Here is a 22,591-nt window from a genome sequence, read left to right as displayed (position 1 = left end):
CTGCTTCCGTGATGACCACGCTACAGCCCCTCCGCTCATTAAGAAGACATAACCAGAGGTGCTTTTGCTGTCATCGACATCTCCGGCATAGTCGCTGTCAGTGTATCCAATGAGCCCTGTTTCTCCTTCTTTCTTATACCAGATCCCATAGTCCATCGTTCCTTTGAGATAACGCATGATCCTTTTTGCCACAGCAAAGTGAAGTTGAGTAGGATTAGCCATGAAACGACTGATGAGACTTACTGCATACATCAAGTCAGGACGTGTTGCAGTTAAGTACATCAAGCTTCCCACCATTTGCTTGTACAGAGTTGAGTCCACCTTCTCGCCTGCTTCATCACGACCAATCTTCTGTCCTGGAACAATTGGATTGCACACAGAGTTGAAACCCATCATTCCAAACCTTTCAATCACCTCAGCTGCGTACTTCCTCTGACAAATGAAGATGCCATCATCTTTCTGAACCACTTCTATGCCAAGAAAGTATCTCATCTTCCCCAAGTCGGTCATGTCGAACTCTTTCTTCATAGAAGTCTTGAACTCATTCAGCAACCCTTCATCATTACCAGTGAACAATAAATCATCAACGTAGATACTCACGATCAGAATTTTACCTTCTTCTCGTTTTATGAACAACGTTTGTTCACTGGTGCTGCTTTCGAAGCCTTCCTTCATGAAATAAGCCTCTATACGACTGAACCAAGCTCGAGGTGCTTGTTTCAGTCCATATAGGGCTTTGTGAAGCTTGTACACCATATGTTGCTTCCCTGCTGCCTCGTACCCTTTTGGCTGTTCGACGAAGACATCCTCCATCAGCTCACCATGTAAAAAAGCAGACTTTACATCCAACTGATAGATCCCCCACCCTCGTTGAGCAGCTACAGCAATGATCATCCTGACTGTATCCATCCTTGCAACAGGAGCAAAGACTTCAGTATAATCAATTCCATACTCTTGAGCATAGCCCTTCACCACAAGCCGAGCTTTGAGTTTGTCTACTTCTCCAAGCTCGTTGAACTTAGTCTTATAGATCCACTTCACACCAATCGCTTTGGCCCCCTCTGGAAGTGAAACTAGAGACCAAGTGTGATTCTTCTCAATCGCCCTTATCTCTGCATCCATAGCTTCTTTCCATTGTGAGTGTCTTATGGCTTCATTGAAGTTTGTTGGATCGGAAATAACCATGAAAGCCACCATCATAGCCATGTTTGCCTCATCTCCAGTGTCTGATAAGTCTTCTCCAGACGTGTAGTCATCAGCCCAGACCGGTGGCCTTCTTACTCTGCTCGTTGTGGCTATGGTCCCCACTGTGGCTGCTTGAGTTGGAGAGGGAGGATTCTCGGTTTGATCTGGAACTTCTTCTGGTTCTTCATGTTCTATCTCCTCCCCTTCGTTTTCATTTTCATGACACTCGTACTCATCTTCCCATTCTAGTTCGATGCTCTGATCAGCCAGATAACTCTCATCCCAGTTCCACTTCTTATCCTCCTCAAAGATCACGTCCCGACTGATGTGAGCTTTCTTTTCACTCGGATCAAACATTTTGTAGGCTTTTGACTCACTGCTGTATCCAATCATGACACACTTGATGCTCCTATCATCGAGCTTGGTCCTCTTGACCTCAGGTACATGAGCATAACCGACACAACCAAAGACCCTGAAGTGTTCAACTGATGGCTTGTTTCCACTCCACGCCTCTTCCGGAGTCATGTCTTTAACGATCGTAGTGGGTGATCTATTAAGGACATGATTCGCCCATTGTACCGCATCTGCCCAGAAGCTCTTTGGCACCTCCTTCTCCGACAGAATGGCTCTCACCATGTTCATGATGGTTCGGTTCTTACGCTCAGCTACGCCATTTTGTTGCGGAGTATATGCAGTGGTGAGTTGTCGCTTGATCCCATTCTCCTTACAGAACTCCTTGAACTCAATAGAGTTGTATTCTCCTCCCCTATCTGTTCTGAGACACTTGATGAAGTTCCCACTCTGTTTCTCCACAAACGCCTTGAACTCTTTGAAGATGTGGAAAGCTTCTGATTTCTCAAGCACAAAATATATCCAGGTTTTTCGAGAGAAATCATCAATAAAACTTATCAGATACCTCTTCTGGCTGTTGGATGGTGGAGTGATTGGCCCACATAGATCAGAGTGAATGAGCTGCAGCTTCTCTGTTGATCTCCACTTGCTCTGCTTTGGGAAAGGAACTCGGTGATGCTTCCCCTTAACACACGCTTCACACGAGATCTTTGATTGACCAATGTCTGGTAGGCCTGTAACCATCTCTTTGCTGTGCAGAATCTGAAGACCTTTGTGGTGGAGATGACCATATCGATGATGCCATAGCTCTTCTCTGTTTGCAGTATCAACTTGCAAGCACCTTTCATCCTTCACCTTATCACTTTGTTCTCCTAAAAGGATGAACATCCGATTGGCACTCATGATGGACTCTGCAATTTTCCCTTTTGTTGGATGGAAAATGCTGCATGTTCTCTGATCTCCTCCTTTGAACAGCACATCCAGACCCTTCTCTTGGAGTTGTCCAACACTCAGCAGGTTGTTCTTCAGTTCTGGAACGTAATAAACGTCCCTGATCACATAGCTTACCCCATTGAGAGTTATCTTCACCACTCCTTTTCCACTGACTTCTAGCTTGTGATTGTTCCCGAGCTTGACGTTGTGTGTGAAAGCAGTATCCAAGCTTGAGAACATGTTTCTCTCTCCACACATATGGTTCGAACATCCTGAATCCACGAACCAAACATCTCCTCTTCTTGTCTCATGAAGCTCGACAAACGCCATCAACAGAACCTCATCCTTTTCTTCAATCTCTGCAAACTGCGCTCCATTGTTTCCACTTGGGCATTAATAAGCAAAATGTCCAAGCTTGTGGCAGGAGTAACACTCAACAGTGGCCTTGTTGTAGAGGCGTCCTCTGCCTCTTCCTCGACCTCGACCTCTGTAGGTTCCTCTACCTCTTCCTCCCACGTTCAGAGCCTGAACTTCTTCTTCAAGAGTGCTTCTCTTGAACTTCTTCTCATGAACAGACAGCGAGCTCTGCAGCTCATCAATGGTCATGTTTCCCGTATCCTTGGACTCTTCAATGGACACGACAACATAGGTGAACTTGTCAGTCAATGTTCGAAGGATCTTCTCAACAATCTTCGAATCCGACATCTCTTCACCATTGCTCCTCATCTTATTGGAGACAGACATCACCCGTTTGAAGTAATCATCAATGCTTTCATCATTCTTCATGACGAGAACCTCAAAGTCTCTCCTTAGGGTTTGGAGAAGAGATCTCTTCACCCTTTCATTCCCTCCAAACTTACGCTTCATGGAATCCCAAATGATCTTGGATGTCTTGCGGTCCAAGATCTGCTCAAACACGACCCGATCCATCGCCTGAAACAGGTAATGTTTGACTTGGTGATCCTTCATCTTCAACTCGCTGAGACTCTTCTGCTGCGCTGCAGTTATCTCGACTCCGGCGGCTGGTTCGATCACACCTTCTTCCACCAAACTCCACAATCCCTTGGCTCGCAAGAGATTCTCCATCAATTCACTCCAATGATCATAATGACCATCAAAATGAGGAATCTTCGTGAGTGTTTTGTCTTCGCTCATCTTTCTTTTTCTCTCTCTCTCTCTCTGATCACTTAGATTCGTGTTTGCTCTGATACCAAATGTGATTGCAAGCTCAGAGAAACACAAATATTGCACTGAATGATCTAATTGTATTCATCACGTCTCAATGCGCTTTTATAGAAATACAAGTACTGAAGCAAATAACTGAAAGACCCAATACTAAGGACACGACTCCACTAAGCTACTTTGAAGGAAACAGAAAACAAACTAAAGAGAACAAGTCTCTTTTATTCCTAAGCTTGCGGAAGATAAAGACACGTCATAATAAACCCAACAGTTTCCGCCGCCGTTGAGCTGAGGAGGAGGCGAGTTCGTCTTCGACAGCCTCACGCTCCACCTCCACACCTCAGCTACCAATTTCATCAACTGGTTTTTTTTACGGAAATGCCATCTCCTCCCGCCCCCCGAAACCACGAAGACTCGGGGAAGACACTGGAATCTGATACAAACCGGAAAAAAAAAAAAAATCGCCGAGAGAAGGTTCCTGACCGGAGGTTAAACAGATCGGAGGATTAAGGTTTCAAGGAAAACAGTAAAGAATATCTAAGGATCTCTTTCTGTGTGTAAAGTTTGAGCTTTTTCGAAATGGTGAAGACAAGACGGAGAAGAGACAGTACCTTTTTGTTCTGTTTTTATTTGGCTAATTATTCTCCTGGATTTTATTAAATTAATTTAGTACACAAATCACGATAACCAAATAAAATCAACCCGCAATTAATTTAAACCGGTTTCTACGCCACTTAGCATTGACTATTGATATAAAGGCTTGTGGTGGGTTTCCCTTCAATGAACTACAGCTCCAACTCCTATGATTAGCTTAACTTAGAAGAAATGAATCTGTTTTTAATATTGATGTTCTACAGAATCTTTTTTTTACAAATTGGACGATGTTTTTAATTTTCAAAGTAAAAAAATATCAAATTTTTATGTTATACAACTTTTTGTGTTCTGTTGTTTGTTTCATTAGTGGTTGAGATATAGTTTAAGGCGCTAGTAAAAATAGAAGGAGTTATTAAGCAGAGAAATAAAGATTATGTAAATCGTACTGCTGCTTCTCTATACATATCTCTTTTTTTTTGTCAACTCTCTATACATATCTTTTTGGAAAGACATAAACTAGTAGACGGAAGAAACAACTGTTACATGAGAATCTGTATCGAATTTAAAGGTAGTTGTGATGGGGTCACGTGATACAATATCAACACACGTGTCCGTCGCAAAACCACCGGCAAGTTATGATCACATGATAACCAAATCGAAATTACTCCTACACCAAAACTAACTGTTTCATACGGCTTTTCCCATACAAGTTAGTTTTGTTTAGTTGGATGATTGGACCACACTGGTGAGCTTCCTGATTTGTAGTTTAATTAACTAATTTGGTTACGTTTTTTTTTTTTTTTTTCTAATTTGGTTACGTTGTGTAGTTCAATCATTAATTAAGCAATCAATTACTTAACATGGATACAATTCGTCTTGTCAGAATCTTGGTGGCACTAAAAAGGTCAAATGTATTTTTATTACAACAAATAAATAGTCACATTTTTTTGGTAAAAATAAATAGTCACTTGTCTTTTAAAGAATATCATCGAGATATTTTCAGTTACAAAAAAAATATCATCGAGATATTTTCCAAGGATAGTGAAAAACAAATATAGCTTGGTCATAGAAAGTAACACATAAAGTACTGCAGACAATGTTGTTTTTCGTAATGCAGTGATTAAGTATATAAATATCTTAATAATATATTAATATGTAACTTATAGGTTATTTCGGTAAAAAAACTAGAAAATGTATATTTAGATTCGGGAAAGATATTAACATGTAAAGGGAAAAACTATAAGAAAATAAGATTCATACTAGATTTTGCGGGTATATTTTTTGTTTTAATTTAGATTGTGTAAATTTTTTTGTGAGTATAATTATATTTTTCTTTATAATCATATTTGTGTATGAATCTTAATCAAAATACATTTTATTAAATAATAGCAATTTTAAAATTGATCATGTATATTGCCAGTCGAACCCGGTAACCCGCGGGTTTCAATTTTGTTTTGGTCAAAAAAATGATCCGCACAATCCGCAAACAAATAATTTGTACCGGCACCTGCCCCATTTAATTTTGCGGTTATCCGTGGGTTATAAATTTTTAAAAATAATTATTTAATTTAATTATTATAAAAATATAAAAATGTATTTATTATAAAAATTCTATATATTTTTTTAAAAATTACCATATTTTTAAAAAAGTGTTTACATTTTTTAAAATACTTTTCGGGTCAGTGGATACCCGTAATCCAAAATCTACCAACCCGCACCCACCCAGAATAAAATACTCATAACCCGCATCCGCAAATTGATTTTTTCAAATAGTTGAACCAAATCTTGTGATCCGCCTTTAAAAGGATGGATATACTTTTTGTTTTATATCTTTTAAGAAATATGATTTTTATAAAATAAAGGCTGTAACCAATTATATCTCTGAATATTTAATTTTTCTATAGAATATATTTAATATTACTCTCACATCTCCGAACCTATAAAAATAGCTACAAAAGATATACAAAATTTGAAATTGAGATTAGTATAATAAGGAGTTTGATATAGATTGACCTTTAAAATAGAAGTTTAAGTTCTATGATAAGGAATTCGATATACAAAAAATATGCCAGTCTTAAAAAAATAAGAATTTATCATTATGAAACTTTTTTGTTATTGTTGTAGTTATATTTCGACATATAAACAGTTATATATATATTGTTGCAATTATATTTATAGGTTCCATGTATTTTTAAATTGGACTCAACTATTATCAATTGCTAAATTAGTAGAATAGATATTAAAAATGTCTAGAACAATTTTTGTATATGGCAAGTGTAAATAATAAAAATAAAAAGAAAGTGGATGTTACAAAAAAATGGAAGAAAGTGGATATAGAAAATTGGAAACCGTGGACATATGATTAATACAAATTTAATTTGTTTCCTTATAACTTCCGTTTGATTGTAGGAGAAAATATAGACGTATTTGGTATTGTATAGTTAGGTTAATTTATTATATGGCCAAACAATTTAAAATGTTTAGCTAGCGTGTATATTTAAATTATATAAGGAATGGACCAAATTTTTTTTAAGTCTAATGAATAGGTCCAACAATTTTGTATAAGTCGACTTTTCAAGAGTGTTTCCCTTTTAATATTATAGACATAGGTGATGTGGGTGCAGGGCCGGGCTTGAAAATTATTGGTCCATAAGCAACAAAAAAAGTTTGGCCCTTTCATCTTTTTTAAATAGGTGAAAACAATAGAGAAGCTGTTGGAGAGATTTCAACCCAAGGTTGATTTCTGCAGTTACAACAATGTTACCTATGTTCCAAATAATGTTACAACCCAAGAACTACATGTTCTCTATGTTTATTTTGGCCCCAAATTTATATAACCTTGCCGGACCCCGAAGCAATGCTTGAATCTTGATAGGCTTCTATTCAGGCTCGGCCTTGTTTGGGTGTCAGAACATGTGAGGTTAATATGCTTAGATATTAGTTTCATATTACATTATTCACATATATATAGTTAACGTATGTCATATCACAATAATTTTTTATCTGCGCTTCGTGCATTAGCTCATCACTAGAATTGGCTTTTACCAAAAAAATAACACTATAAATGGGTTTATCGGTAATTGAGTTAATTCATGTTTTTACCTGATTCATTTACAGTAAAATTTTTATAAATTAATAATGTTAGGACTACACCAAAACTATAATTTTTTATTAATTTATAGAGATTATTAATTTATCGAGATACTAATTAAAATAAAAACTTAATTTGAGACTATAAAATTATATTAATTAATAGAGATATTAATCTGTCAATTATTAATTTAAAGAGGTTATACTGTATTGTAAACCATAAAACCTTTTTGGTTATGATTTATGGGTGAGTTAATATAAATTAAAGTGGGTTAATCGGTAATTATCAGTTAATTCCGGTTTTCACCTGAATCATTAGCTGTAAACCATAAAACTTTTTCTGACTATAGGTGAGTTAATAAGATTTCCTTTTTTCTTAAAAATATATTTTATTAATTTACTCGTAAGTAATTGGTGATATGCTTTAAAACAAGGTCAAAAGGTATGTAATGTTGTGGATAGTGAACGTTCAATACGATAGGAATCAGGACCGATCTACGGAAAATGATATGCAAACTGAAGATATAATCGACTAAAACTGTTTTTCCATTTGGTTCATCCTCTTATTCCTCCCTATCTTGTTTAGGACGAAAGCTCTTATGTTGGTGGTCTCATCTCACACGTAACCCCATTACTGATCCCTTCTTCTGCAGACGAACTTTCCTTATAACCAAGAATCTGACATAATACACTTTGAAAGGGTCTTATTTTTGTTCTTGGAGGAGTAGATAACAACAAAAAGAAAGAAAGATCCGATATATTAATATTATTGAAATTGAAATATACCTAATTATGGTCAACAATCTCATTAGACCTCAGCTATACTCCAACGAAGATCCACATCATCTTTTTTTTAGGATCCACATCATCTATGTCATCATAGCTTTAATTAGCCCAATTTATTCACAAATATCAATCCATTAATTGCATATGTGGTTTTATTGCCGATTAATACTCCCTCCGTTTCTCAATAAGTGTCGTTGTAGCATTTCAATGCAGAATTTATTAATTTTATTCTTTATTTTATTTTTCTATTGGTTGAGTTATATGGGTAATGATGATTTTTTATTGAAAATATGCAAAATTAAATGATTTATTAATCTGTGTGCAAAAGTCTAAAGTGACACTTATAATGAAACAGAGGGAGTACTCTGCGCAGACATATAAATACATTTATTTGAAACATATATTTTGAGATGTTCTCCTTGAATCAAATTAACGGCTACCATAGTCTTTCTACATATTTTGAAAATACATAACATAAATTTTAATATCCTAAATGTTGCTCCTCAGTTTTCTTCATCCAGCTATCGAGAAGATTTAAAGATGATATATTCGATGCATTTATATAAATGTTTTTATTTTTTGTTAAGTGTTCAAATTAGAAATAGTGTTACCACAGATGCGAGAAGATAACTCGGAAACAAATTATAAACAAAAAGGTAAACGATACGGAAATATAATGTGGTTTACTAAATGACTTTAAAAATAAATATTTTATTAATTGGAGACTGAATACACTTTGGATTATATTATATTAAGGTTAAAAGAAAACGAGATATAAACAAGAAACTCAAGATATCTATCGCTAATGGACTTATGAGTCTAAATTTAAATAAGAACTATATCATGACCCGCCCGACTGTGCGGATTTATATTTTTATAATATATATAACCATTTCTAAATTTGCAATCTAATGATTTGAATTTTAATTATATAGATGTATACTGTTTAATATTTTGTGGAAACTATCACGCAAAGAATATTCGTAAGATTTACAATGTAGGTGAATTTAGGTAAATTAGTTATGATACTTGAGAATATTCTATATATAATATGCATAAGATTTATATTTTAAGAGAAAAAGGTAAATTAGTGATCTCATCTTCGATTTTTCTTTTTTTAGTAACAAATTTTTAAAACTATTAATATACTTTATTGGAAAAGGAATGTGAAAATATAATATTGAACAAAGTAAGTAAGATTCGGTAAATTTAAGTGAGTTATTAAGATGGAGATATTTGTGTGAGATTCATGAGTAGATTTTGTAAAGTAGTTAAGTAATATATTTGGTATCATTAATTCAAACTTGGGGACCAATTCACGTGATATAAAAGTTCATAACGTAATATGAATCTGGTTTACTAGATCTTGGTATTCTGTTTACGGTTTGATCATCAATAATATAATAAGAAAACTATATTAAGAATTTATTCAAAAAAAAAAGGTTGACATGCCATCTATATAATTACGGTTGGACTGCAATGATGATAAAATAATTTGATCTAAGACGATATGTATAAAAAGTAAACTTGAATTGATATGAAGTTCTTAAGATATGTCGTTTTCTACTTGATATGTTGACATGCAATCTCAGTTTTCTACGTCAGTTTTTATGATCAAATTGATATGAAGCTATGTTATGAACCTCTTTTTTTAGGGACGACGATATAGGAAACTTAGAAATCAAAGATTTTGTTTTTAGGGAACACAAACGATCGTATATATTTAGAAATAAATGTGTGATGTTTATTTATTAAAATGAATAATAATAATAATTAGAGATGCTATCCATGTATCCAATCAAATGTATTTTTTTCTTATCCATGTTGCCAAACATTTGATTTTCGTACTTCAGCTTTAATAGCATAGATGACAAACCTAAAACCCGCAACTCTTATAGAAGCACTTTACACCTTTAGCGAGATTCCAAGTTAACTACTTATAAGAATCATACAAAGCTAAGTTCAAAAAAAAAAAAAATCATACCAAACCCAATGCAAATTAACATGTAATGCAATTTTAAACAGTCAATTCAGATTGGAAGAATAAGCTTAGACTCTTAGTGGGGAATGTTCTTTCTTCCTCCAGCTCTGTATCTCTTCATGTTTTATGGTAAATGAAAATCTAGATGACCAAACAAAAAAAAACTCGCCAGATTAGAGTGTATCAAGATACAAGAATGATAGGTAAATACAATATGGTTGTCATAAATAAAAGCATGCATGCCCATCTAAAGTTAATCTGTGGCAGGATTTAACTGGGTCGTTAATTAGTTGTTCTATTAGGACAAGGATCTTCACAGTTCCTAAACCGGACATGATTCAGTTGACCCAACCGAAGCAACTTCCAAGTCATAGTCCAACTTCTAGATTCCTTTTGGGTTTAAAGGTAATCCTCACGTCAGAATCTGTATAAATTTCTTTATTTTTTGTCAGCAATCTATGTAAACTGTTCCCCCTTTTCTATCCCTTATTCACTTTCTTCTCGATCGATCCTACGTGACGTCCAGGGAACTTATTTAAATCTAAACTTTCAGAATCTTTGAATCTCGCGCACACAATCTTCGTGCGTTTTTGGCTATGACTCAGATTTTGATCCATAGAAACAGAACTCTCTGTCTTGTCCCAATCATCTACGTTCTCTTATTCTGTTTCCCCCGCCGGCTTTTCGCCCGAAACCTACCGGAGGAATATACAACAAACATAACTCAAACAATCAAAGTCAGCAACGCCACGCGGCATGATTTCTCACGCCTTATAGACGTCCAACTAGGCAGCCACGTCAGCGGCGTATCCGAGCTCAAAAGATATCTGCACCGTTTCGGTTACGTCAAAGACGACTGCACTGATGGCGCTAAGAACTTCTCCGACGTGTTCGATGGCCGTCTTGAATCCGCGATCTCTCTGTACCAACAGAATCTCGGTTTACCGATAACCGGGAGACTCGACACTAGCACCGTCGCCCTCATGTCGTCACCGCGATGTGGCGTTAGCGACACGCACATGATCAACAACGCTAGCATGCACATAACGGCGCGTTACACGTACTTCGGCGGTAAGCCGAAGTGGAACCGCGACACGCTAACGTACGCCTTCTCGGAAACGCACAGACTCGACTACCTGACATCCGGCGACGTCAAAACGGTTTTCCGGCGAGCCTTCGGCCGGTGGGCGAGCGTGATTCCGGTGAGTTTCAAGGAGGTCGACGATTACACGACGGCGAATTTAAAGATCGGGTTTTTCGCCGGCGATCACGGCGACGGGCAGCCGTTTGACGGGCTCCTCGGGACTTTAGCGCACGCCTTCGCGCCGAAGAACGGGCGGGTCCACTTCGACGCGGCGGAGACGTGGGTCGTCAACGGCGACTTCGGATCAACGGTCGCAGTTGACTTGGAGTCCGTGGCGACTCACGAGATTGGTCACTTGTTGGGGTTAGGACACAGCTCGCACGAGTCAGCGGTCATGTACCCGACTATCCCGCCAAGGACCAAGAAGGTTGACCTTACGGTTGATGACGTGGCGGGTGTACTCAGGCTATATGGGGCGAATCCAAAATTACGGTTGGATTCACTGGCGCAGCTGAAAGATTCTCTTCGAAACGGCGGCGTATCAGAGGGATTCTTGTCGGGGTATGTTACAGGTTATGCTCTGCTGATTCTTTTGACTCTTTTACTATAAGGTTTATAGGAAAAATAAATAGTGAGGAAAGTGATATTTTGATTATTTTCCATTGCCATTATGGTGGCTTTTCCTAATGGATTATTATTCTTTGATTTATTAAATAATTTGGAGTTTATGTACTTCGTTATCGCATAAGTTGAAAGATTAAGAAGATGTTACGGTCCACTTCTAATTACACTGCTTCATAGGTGAAGGTTGATCATGACTTTATATTATTTTTGTTCCAAGTAAATATTTTTTTGCAACTGGTCAAAAAAATATTTGTTTTTAAACATCTGTTGAATGTTGAGTTGAAATATATATGATCAAGGAAAATTTTCCATAGATTTATGCAGCTATGAATAAAACATATGTTTCCTTTTTTTTTTTTGAGGGCAAACTGCTATTCAAAACATATGTTTCCTAATAGGCCCTAACCTAGAGGGGATATATCAAGAACAATATCAATTTAATTTAGTAATTTAACTAAGAGGTAATTATTCAAAATAGAAGTTAACATATAAACATTTACAAAATAACTATTGATAAAACTGAAAGAAAAACAAAACAAATTATCACTAAAGTTTTTAAAATCTAAAATCTACTTCAGAAATTTAAAACCATTAAACCAAAGATTGAAAAGCTATTTTTAAAACCACAAACAATCCAAAGTTCTTTTATTAGACAAAAAAATCCTATACGAAAGTCTTGGTCAGGAAAACAAGGTAACGATATATGCCCGTTAGCTCTAGTCTATGGAAATTGATGGGGGAGAGAGCCAATCTTGGAGGACTCTTGAAAGTGAGAGTGTGAGAGAGTGAGTTGCGATGAATGTGTATTAGAACATCTCCAACCCAACTGAATATTTTATTACAAAATAAAATAAATTATGTAGTAAATTATGTAATTGGATTGAAGATACTCTTATATGGGTTTTTATCATTTGATTTTCCTGTATGTATGTAAAAGATTTTCATTATGAAAACTACAATCTTAGATTTTTTATTAAATTTTTTATTGTTTTTTTTGTAAACTATTTTATATTGTTTCTAATTATAATATTTTGAACTCTTGTGGGAATCTTGTGAGAACTCTTTTGTTAAAACTGCTTTTATGAATTTAAATTCATACAAGTTATAAGAATTTAACAAATTGTGCCTAACATGCACATTTTCAAAATCTAACAGTTTTAACTCAAACAAAACTAAATGTATTTACTCCCAGAAAGATAGAAAATTACTATTTTGGTACATGTCCTTGAGGAGCAATCAAGCATAAAGAGAGATGTTTAACAGATGTAAGAGACCCCGGAAGGTCTAGCGGGGTCTAGCAGATCGGTTCTGAGGCATCTTTTGAATGTTGCACAATTTCATCACACACGCTTCAATCTTCAAGGGCTTCAAAGACAGAGTATTCAAGCAAAAAAATTGGGTTAGTGAACGCAAAAGTTTGTGTAGCATCATGGTACTCTAGTCTATCAGCAAATCCTCAAGGACAGGGCATTTGGATAAAAGTCTTGTAAGAGACTCATTCGTCTTGCCTTTGTACCACATAGATAGAAGATGCCGAGTTTCGAGCGCCTTAAAGGAGTCTGGAACTAAAGTGACATTGAGGAGAACATAAGAGAGATGCATGACCACTAGTGTTTCACACGTTCTTCTTGGTAAGAACAAACACGACAAAAACCCAAAAGCCACATTTAGCTCATGCAGATTGCGGTTTGATGCAATCTCAAGGCACGATACAATATCTGTGTCAGAATAAGTTCCTTCAAGACTCAGGTGCAAACTTTCAAGAACTGGAACCTGGTGTAGTAAAAGAGATTTGTTAACAAAGTGGGAAAAACTTTCGTATGTTTCCGCATTGAAATTGCCACAACAGTACTCAAGTTTTGGCAGAAGCATCCACAGAGCGCGCCAACGTTTCGACAAAACACTAGTGATCCAGACTTCGTTTGTCGGAAGATAGGAGAGTATTTTCAACAGCAAATCGTCAGGTAATGGACTAACTCTGTCCATCATGCAACAAAACCCTAATTCATGATGATCACCCTGAGCAAAATTACCAAAATTCAGATAAGGATGGTTTACGAAGCCAGTGACATGTGTGTCCAATTGATTAAAGTTAATCAACAAGAAAGATCAAATATGAATTACTCACAAAGTGCGTTCGAGAAGGCTATAATATGAGCACAACTACTCCCTTTCGAGACTTATATGGTGTTTTTTCAAATTTTACTTGGTATAATAATCTATCTGCCAGTTTTGTTCTTCTATAGTAATTTTCTCTTTCCTGTTTATATAAATCAATCACAACTAATTCCTGATAACCAGCGTATGTAATTCTGAGAACTAACTATTTTATCTCGTAGTATGTCATTGTATCCACAACTATATTTTTTTTGACTAAAATAAAATAAATTATGTAGTAAATTATGTAATTGGATTGAAGATACTCTTATATGGGTTTTTATCATTTGATTTTCCTTCCACAACTATATTTTATTAATACAACTTATATATACGTTTGTGTAGTTTAATTCATTATGCATATTTCGATTCTTTTCTTCTACGAATTGGGTTATTTTAATAGAAGTTAGTAGCCATGTGCTCGGCTTTTTTTTTCTTTGGGTTCAACTTCAACTTTCATTAACCATCAATGTTTGGAACTATAACAGATAAATCTGCTCGGTTCAGTGCAGTTGTTTCAAAGGTTTTTGTTTTTAGATATATAGCAACTGTATAACTATTTATGAAATTCAATATTAATTTGTTATTGGTTTTGCATTCAGATAACAATGTTAAAATTGACAAATATCCAGTAAGATTTTGTGTTTGATTCGGTTATGATTTCAGTTTTTCGGATAATTTGAAAAAGAACAGAATTTTCAGATATATATTATTTAAATAAATTAAAATATTAGTAATTAAAAAATATTTAGTTTGGATAAAAATATTTAGATGATTTAGTTATTTTGGGTATTTCAATTTATAACTAATATTTTTTAAAAGAATTGTAATTTTAAAACTAAATATAATTTAAAACTTCAAATATTCAATGAAAATGCTTCATGGCTGTTATAAATCAATTCATAATATGGTAATAACTAGTTTCTTCTTTAAAAGATAATATTTAAAAGGTTTAAAACTTAATTAATTAAGAATGGTAAATTTTAAAAATTTAAGGTTAAATTTGTTGAACTGATATTAGTTTAGGAAACTACAATATTTTCATCGTAAAATAGTGTATGTAGTAGAAAAGTTTATTATGTTTTCTTACTAACTGAGAAAATACAAAATTATGTTAATTTAAAACAGATAAAACATAAAATGTGAATAAAATAGAAATTTTAGTTAGGGTTTTTTTCTGTTAAAAAAGTTGATTGCATTTGATTTTGTCATTTTCATGGCAGGAAAAGAGAGAGGGGGTGGGGGTGGGGGGACAAAAGACAAAAGGTGATGCGGTTCATCACAAGTCGTTGGAAAAGGAAGTGATGTAGGAGCCCACATATTGTGACGTGCAGGCCTTCTAGTTCTCCGTTTTTCTTTCTTATTTTTCTCTTGCACTTCACCGCCAAGTGTTTTTGTGTTGATCTAGATTAGTTTGTTTGTCTGTTCTTAAAACCTCGTTTGTAAAATTCTATGCCTTTGTTTCCGGAGATTTTCATATGTCTGCCCGCTAATGCTTCTGGAGGAAGGTTGTTTCCTGCCAGCTATGTTTCTAAGAGTCATTATGACTCGTTAGCATTGTATCCCATCATCATGTGTATTCCCCTGTTTAGTAATGAATGAATCCTCTAGTGTGAAAAAAAAAAGTGTTTTTGCACATTTTCATTTGCATATATTCAATAGGCAAATCATTCTTTTACTATATAACCAATTCGTTATAGACATTATTAACGTACGTTACTTGATCATGGGGTTTGTTTCTGTGGGGAATAGCTTTTCTCTCGTTATAGACTTGGCTTTTTTGTGTGTGTTGTGTCACAAGCAATAACAAGAAAAATAGCTATATGCATTTGCACTTAGTATTTTGGGAGCCTTTTCCTAACTCTTAATCAATTTCTGATCATATGAGATGAATTTAAATTACATATAATTCAATTTTTTAAACAAAACAAAAAGCTCATATAAACTCACCATAATATAAATATTTCTGAACGGATTAACTAACTCTACGGAACTTCTAATGTCGTATTTCACATATCAACCAAAAATATGCACCCCGTTACACCAAAATTTGAGGACTCTTGTTTAAGATAAGTATAGTTAAAACTTAGGAGTCTTTGAATTAATAAAAGATATGCAGTTCCCTAGATAGCTATAATGGCGAGACCGTCCATAAAACCAATGCAATGAATGAACAGATGTCCTCAAAAGGGAAGAAGTGAGAATAGAAAGAAAGATTCAACATCAAGCAAACGCATTACCAGAAATTAAAATATCAGACAAAAAGCGTTTCGTTTATTTTAGTTAACAACGAAAAAAACACAAAAGAGTTAAAGTGTCTCTCTCTGCTTTTTTCGTTTCTCCCTCACAAACGTCGAAACCTCGTGTTAGGCCTGGGCGTTCGGGTACCCGTTGGCATTCGGGTCGGGTATTTCGGGTTTTCGGATTTTCGGGTTTAGACTTCTAGGTCCCATAGTAATTTTTTTTTATTACGGGTCGGATTCGGATAATATTTTTTCGGGTTTGGTTATAATTTGTATTGCATCCTAAAACCCGTAAAGTAACCATATACCATTCGGTTTCGGGTTTTTTCGGTTCGGTTCGGGTTATACCAAAATAAATACATAATAAAAAAAATTCATAGAAAACATTATAGATTAACTGAATTCAAATGCATCTGAAACACAATAATCCGAAAATAGAAACATTCCATAACAAAAAAACATCCAAACACATCAAATCCAAAAACATTCAAAACACATCAACTCCGAAAACATCCAAAACACTTCAACTCCGAAATAGCAAAAAAATAACAACAACAAAGTTTAAAAAAAACAGAGACATATAGCATATGATAATCTTGAGAACACGACCACTTGATAAGCTTTTGTTCCTGCCAAACAGAATAACAACAACATTAGAACAAACAATTATAAACAGAAGAAGCAATGTCTTCAATCAGAAAACTCAAACATAGAAAGAACAGACATTACCTTATGACAGAAGAAGCAATGTCTTCAATCAGAACAGACATCACCCGTGAATTCAATCAGCAAATTCTATTGCAAATACAAAAACAAGCAGATCATTATAAACTAACAAACGCATATAAGAATCAAAATAATGTGAACAAGCAGATTGAAAACATACCTCTTTCAAGTTTCTCAAGCTCTTCAATATCCTCAAGAATCTGTGCATTACTGAGCACTCTTGAATCACAACGAATGTCCTCTTTGAGCCATTGCTCAGTACACATCAGAACCTCAATCATGTAGTGAGTAAGGCAGCTCCTAGATGGCTCAATTAACCTCCCACTTGTACTGAAGGCACTCTCAGAAGCTACAGAAGACACTTGCAGAGCCAAAACATCTTTTGCAATCAGAGACAGAACCGGAAACTTGGTAGAGTTTCTCTTCCAGAAGGATAGAACATCGTATTCCACACCAAGCATCAAATCTGGATTCTCAACAGCTTCTTTCAAGTAGATGTCGAGCTCATCACGTTTGTCTCTCACGCCTATCTCGCTTAGCTTCTCCTTATACCTTCTGTCGATCCTCTTGTAACCAAAACCATCTTCAACCAAGTCCAAAGTAACATTGGACTGTACTTCTTGGCTACATTGAGAGGCTTGGGTGCTGGATTTCTTGAATTCATCAGGTTTCCCTCTTTGACTCTTCCCATATCGCTCACCATACTCCTTGAACAAGCTGCGCAGAACACTTATCACAGAGTCATACATCTCCTTGCCTTCCAAGCTTCCCTCCCCATAAAGCTCATCGAAGCACATGCTTGCAAGATCCATCTTCTTCGTTGGATCAAAGACTGTCGCCACAATTAACATCTTGTTGATGTTTTTAATCCCATCCCAGTACTTGTCGAACTTCTTATACATCTCCACAGCCTTCGTCTTCATTTCATGATCTCTGCTATGACTCAAATCCAGCAGGTTGGCGGCAATGGTTACAATCTCCCCGTAACACTTGAAAGCATTGAGAGAGGTGGAAGCTGATACAACGACAGTGGAGTTGTAGAAGATGATAAGGAACCGGCTTAGTCTTTCTACTGCTTTCCAATCAAGCATCTGCGGAGGACCTGTTCTCTTTTTCCCTTTATCCACTTCCAAGAAGTAATCGTTGTACAGCTTGTCCTCTTGCTCCATCTTATCAAAAGCAACTTGAAACTTCATGGCTGTGCTCAACATTAGGTATGTGGAGTTCCACCTAGTCGTGACATCCAATGGCAAGCTTCCTCTAGTAATTTTACCAGCTTCTACTTTCTGCTCGAACGAGGACAGCCTATTAGTTGAAGCTCTGACATAGACCACAGCATTACGGACAGCCTCAACACTCTCACTAGCATCAGCCATTCCATCCTTCACGATCAGGTTGATGATGTGTGCACTGCATCTCATATGCATGAACTCTCCGTCTAAGACCAACGCATCTTCAGACTGTAAAGAAAACTGACTCTGAAATCTTCTTAAAGCAGAAGAATTAGCCGTTGCATTGTCCACGGTTACACAGAAGACCTTGGAGATTCCCCACTCAGCTAAGCAATCCAAAAGAACCTGAGATATTGTCTGACCCTTGTGATCAATCACGTGTTTGAACCCAAGGATAAGCTTCCTTAATCGCCAGAATTCATCAATAAAATGGGCAGTGACAACCATGTAACTAGCACCTGCAATCAAGCCAAACAGAAAGATAAAACACATAAGGATCAAGCCAAACAGAAAGAAAAAAACACATAAGAATCAAACGAAACAGAAAGATAAAACACATAAGGATCAAGCCAAAAAACAAAGGATTCAAAACAGTAGATAAAACATAGAAACTCCTTACGTGTTACTTGAGCAGTCCATATATCAGTAGTCACCGAAACTCTTTGCTTATTAACTTTAAACCATTTCTTCATAGCAGCCTTCCTCTCCACATACAGCTCTACAATATCTCTTGTTGATGTCCTCCTTGAAACAGGTTTGTCCAGATCCATCTACACACATAACATACAAAGTTAGATACCAATTTAAACTAAAGAATTAAACAATGTCTGAGTTATAAAACATAAGAGAATCTGACCTTCTTACAGAAGTGTCTCCACGCAGCACTTTCTATGAAACTCAACGGTAACTGTCCTATCACCATCATCTCATTTGTAGCTTCTCTGAAAGTGGTTTCACTGACCTTTGCAGACTTCAGTGTTCCTTCTTCATTGATATTGGTTTGATTCGAACTTTGGCCCTCTGTGAATGACCTGAAGTTTCTGCAGATACTGATATGCTTCAGCAAGTTTGAGGTTCCCGACCTTGTTGCGCAACAAAACGTCTTCTTGCAGTAATGACACATACATCTATCACGACTCTCCTTTGTTCTTGTGAAATGGTTCCAAATTTTTGACCTTGTAGGAAGAACCCGAGGAGACTTCTTCGCTTTGTGTGTTTCTTCACTGCCTCCAGATGATACTTTACGCTTGCCTTTGCTATCCGGAGTCATCAACTCTTGTACTTCATCACCTTCTACGTCTTTGTCATTCTCACGATCATCACGATCATCACGGTTTGGAGTTGCGGATGAATCCATCTGTAAAAAAAAAAAGAGTCAGAATCATTCATGATCCAAAGAGATTAATAAATCGAAAACACCTAACATAAACCCCCAACATTCAATAGATTATAAATACTCAAATAGAACTCAGATTTTCTTAAGAAATAAAATCAGATTTCATCTAATAAAACTGAAATTTTCAAACCCCAATGGCCCAATTGAATAAAAAAAATTAGGGATTTCGAAATTGAAAAGGTATTTTTTACCTGAGACTGATTAAGCGAAAACGAAGAAGATGGAGAGTGAATGAGTTCTTGAAACATGAGAGGCTCTTTAGGTTTTATAGCAGATACGATTCGGGATTTCGAAGGGTTGGAGAAGATCAATAGACTCTTAACTCTTCACTCTTGTCTCTTGCTTAATGCTTTTTCTTCGTCTCCATATCGAAACTCAGCAAGTATTGAAGCACAAAGTCTCGAGAAAGGAGAGAGACTCTCACGCCTGTTTTTTTTAATGTATAAGCCGTACACGTGTTACTTAATGTATACATATATGTGATATGTTGTATAGGTTCGGGTTACTTCGGGGTACTCATCGGTTATCGGTTTAAACCGAACCGATCCCGAAACCCAATGTATCACTTAGCTAAACCCGATCGGGTATTTCAATGGATCCATAACCGACCCGATCTCTCCACTTCGGTTCGGGTCCGGGTTCGGGTTCGGGTTTCGGACATTATGCCCAGGCCTACCTCGTGTTCCCACCGCCAAATCTGATTAAGCTGTTTTATCTCTTTTTGTCTTCTCAATATTTCTGTGTGTTTTTCGGTTCGACTAGTGAGAAATGATGAAGAGAGGGACGTTAGAAGAAGTTGGAATCATCGGAGGATTGGTCTTAGCTCAGGTTGTCTACGCCGGAAACTCGGTGTTACTGAGTCAGTTCTTGTCTCTTGGAGTGGACCCGCTTCTCATCGTTATCTTCTGCACCTTGGCATCGTTTGTTCTCATCAGTCCTCTTGCTTTTCTCCTTGAAAGGTAGCTTTATTTTCTTATGTTTTAAACCATAACTCATTGATTCAGTTAAACTTTATTTATATTCCTTCTTATTTTTTGCTAGTGGTTTTATGTTTTTGGTGGTGGGTATTTGCAGGAATCTTTGGCCGAGAAGTCTAAGTTTCAAGTTGCAGACAAAACTTGTTTACGTTTCTGTTGTCGGGTAAAGTCCTTTTGGTTTCTGCATGCTTTTGCTTACTTTCATAATTATGATATTAAACAAGTGGTTAAAATGATTTCCAAAAAAAAAACAAGTGGTTATTTAATCAAGAAAGAGTATGTGTATGAAACAGAGTAACTCTGTTCCAGTGGTTATTCTTAGAAGGAATGAAACACACCTCTGCATCAATGGCTACAGCTATGCCTAATCTCGCTCCTGCTTTCATTTTCGTCATTGCTTGGGCTGCTGGGTACAATCCTTTGCTTTTCTGTTCGTTTGTACTGTTAATTATATAAAAACTACTTTAATTAATTCATTAATGGTTTTGAATAATTGACATTGTTAAGGATGGAGAAAGTGAAGCTAAGTTGTATGTACAGTAGAGTTAAGATGGGAGGCACGGTGTTGTGCGTGATGGGAGCTTTCGTTATGAGCTTAATGCACAGTTCTACAGCCACATCGAGCTCGGTCAAAGCTTTGCCTATTGTCCCTGACGATGTCGTTTTGGACAAAGAGAAGATATTAGGTTGCATATGTCTCCTCCTTTCCATATGCTGCTTGTCGTCTAGTATTGTCCTCCAGGTTTATCCTCATGCCTCTTCTTAGCACAAGAGCACTTATATATCATTTACTGTCGATAATCGATGCTAATCCGGTTTTATTTTTGCTTGTGCAATCACATTGATCGTCCCAATTAGGCATCCATACTGGTTGAGTTTCCAGCGATATCAATGTTTTCAATTGTTACTTTGATCGGTGGGATCTCCACGATAGCTTTGCAATATGTTCTTAAGGGGAGTATGGAAATGGGAAGTGCATCAATAATCGGTCTTGGCCACCTTGTGGGATTTGCAGTACTGGTACATATATTCTTCGATAATCATATTAAAGTGTGCAACATTTGAGTGTGTTGAAACATTGTTATAAGAATTTTTTTGTAGGGAGGGTCGGTGAGTGGAGGAGGTATATGTTTTAATGCATGGGTGATTAAGAGGAAAGGACCGGTGATTGTATCTCTCTTTAGTCCAATTGCTACTGTGGTATGTGTTCTTGTCTCTGCTTTCTCCATGAAAGAGAGTTTCAACCTCGGAAGGTATTTTGCTTTTGCAGTTTTTTTCCTTTTCAAAGTATGATATTTTGGAAAAAAATATTTTGAACAACTTTCAAAGTCATTCATCTTTTTTTTCCTTGTGTTTGTCTGTTGTGAAATTAGCTTTGCGGGAATGGGATTGATGTTCGGAGGACTCTACTTTGTTCTGTGGGCTAAGGGGAAAGAAGATTGTGGAGAAGGTGACGAAGAAAAAGAAGATGAAGAAGAAGGAAGTGTGCTTAGAACAGAGTTTGATCTTGAGAAGCCTCTCTTGCGTTAAAGTCTTGTTTTCTTAATGCTCATGTTAATTTAGTGTAGTTCTAAAAGAATTATATGTGTGTGTAAGTGTAGTTTTAAAAGAATTATATATGTGTGTGAAGCCAACATAGTTAGACCGAAAAAAATCCCATACAGGTTTAAAGATTTCCTATCGAATACATCTGGCACTTGACAATCTCCTTCATATAGAAAGATAATGGTTAAAGCTCATATGCAGATTAGCGAGCGTTATATACGTTGTAGAGGTACGTTTAGCAACTCTTTTTGACCTACAATGGATTTTGTGCTCGGTTGCTTCTGCGTTAGGGAATGCACCTTATGGACACTAGTAAACGAGATTATTGTCATAAAGAACTCTGCTTGGAAAATTAGAAGTGAATGCTTTAATCATGATTTATATAAGGACTAACGATTCTTTGTGTTTAGAAAACCATCAGGTTGGATAGTTCTTTGCTTAACTTTCTTTAGATCAAAACTTTGTTATAACATACTAGTTTTTAAATAAATAAAATGTTTGATTA

General features: G+C 36.2%; 2 protein-coding genes across 2 annotated transcripts; both read left to right on the top strand.

Moving 5' to 3' along the window:
* Window positions 1–10,269: 10,269 nt before the first annotated feature.
* Window positions 10,270–11,958, top strand: LOC130502654 (metalloendoproteinase 1-MMP-like). The gene has a single exon (XM_056997416.1). The coding sequence runs from the start codon at window positions 10,699–10,701 to the stop codon at window positions 11,794–11,796; it is 1,098 nt and encodes a 365-aa protein (XP_056853396.1). The 5' UTR covers window positions 10,270–10,698; the 3' UTR covers window positions 11,797–11,958.
* Window positions 11,959–20,263: 8,305 nt separating this feature from the next.
* On the top strand, window positions 20,264–22,175 carry LOC108854092 (WAT1-related protein At4g16620-like). Its single transcript, XM_018627597.2, has 7 exons — window positions 20,264–20,523; window positions 20,639–20,704; window positions 20,835–20,951; window positions 21,049–21,283; window positions 21,400–21,561; window positions 21,643–21,794; window positions 21,915–22,175. The coding sequence occupies exons 1-7, from the start codon at window positions 20,333–20,335 to the stop codon at window positions 22,069–22,071; spliced, it is 1,080 nt and encodes a 359-aa protein (XP_018483099.1). The 5' UTR covers window positions 20,264–20,332; the 3' UTR covers window positions 22,072–22,175.
* Window positions 22,176–22,591: the final 416 nt, after the last annotated feature.

This window comes from Raphanus sativus, unplaced genomic scaffold, assembly GCF_000801105.2.
Source record: "Raphanus sativus cultivar WK10039 unplaced genomic scaffold, ASM80110v3 Scaffold0637, whole genome shotgun sequence".
In the NCBI taxonomy this organism is placed as follows: Eukaryota; Viridiplantae; Streptophyta; class Magnoliopsida; order Brassicales; family Brassicaceae; genus Raphanus; species Raphanus sativus.
The sequence above is the reverse complement of the archived record's forward strand: the minus strand, read 5'-3'. Positions and strand labels throughout refer to the sequence as shown.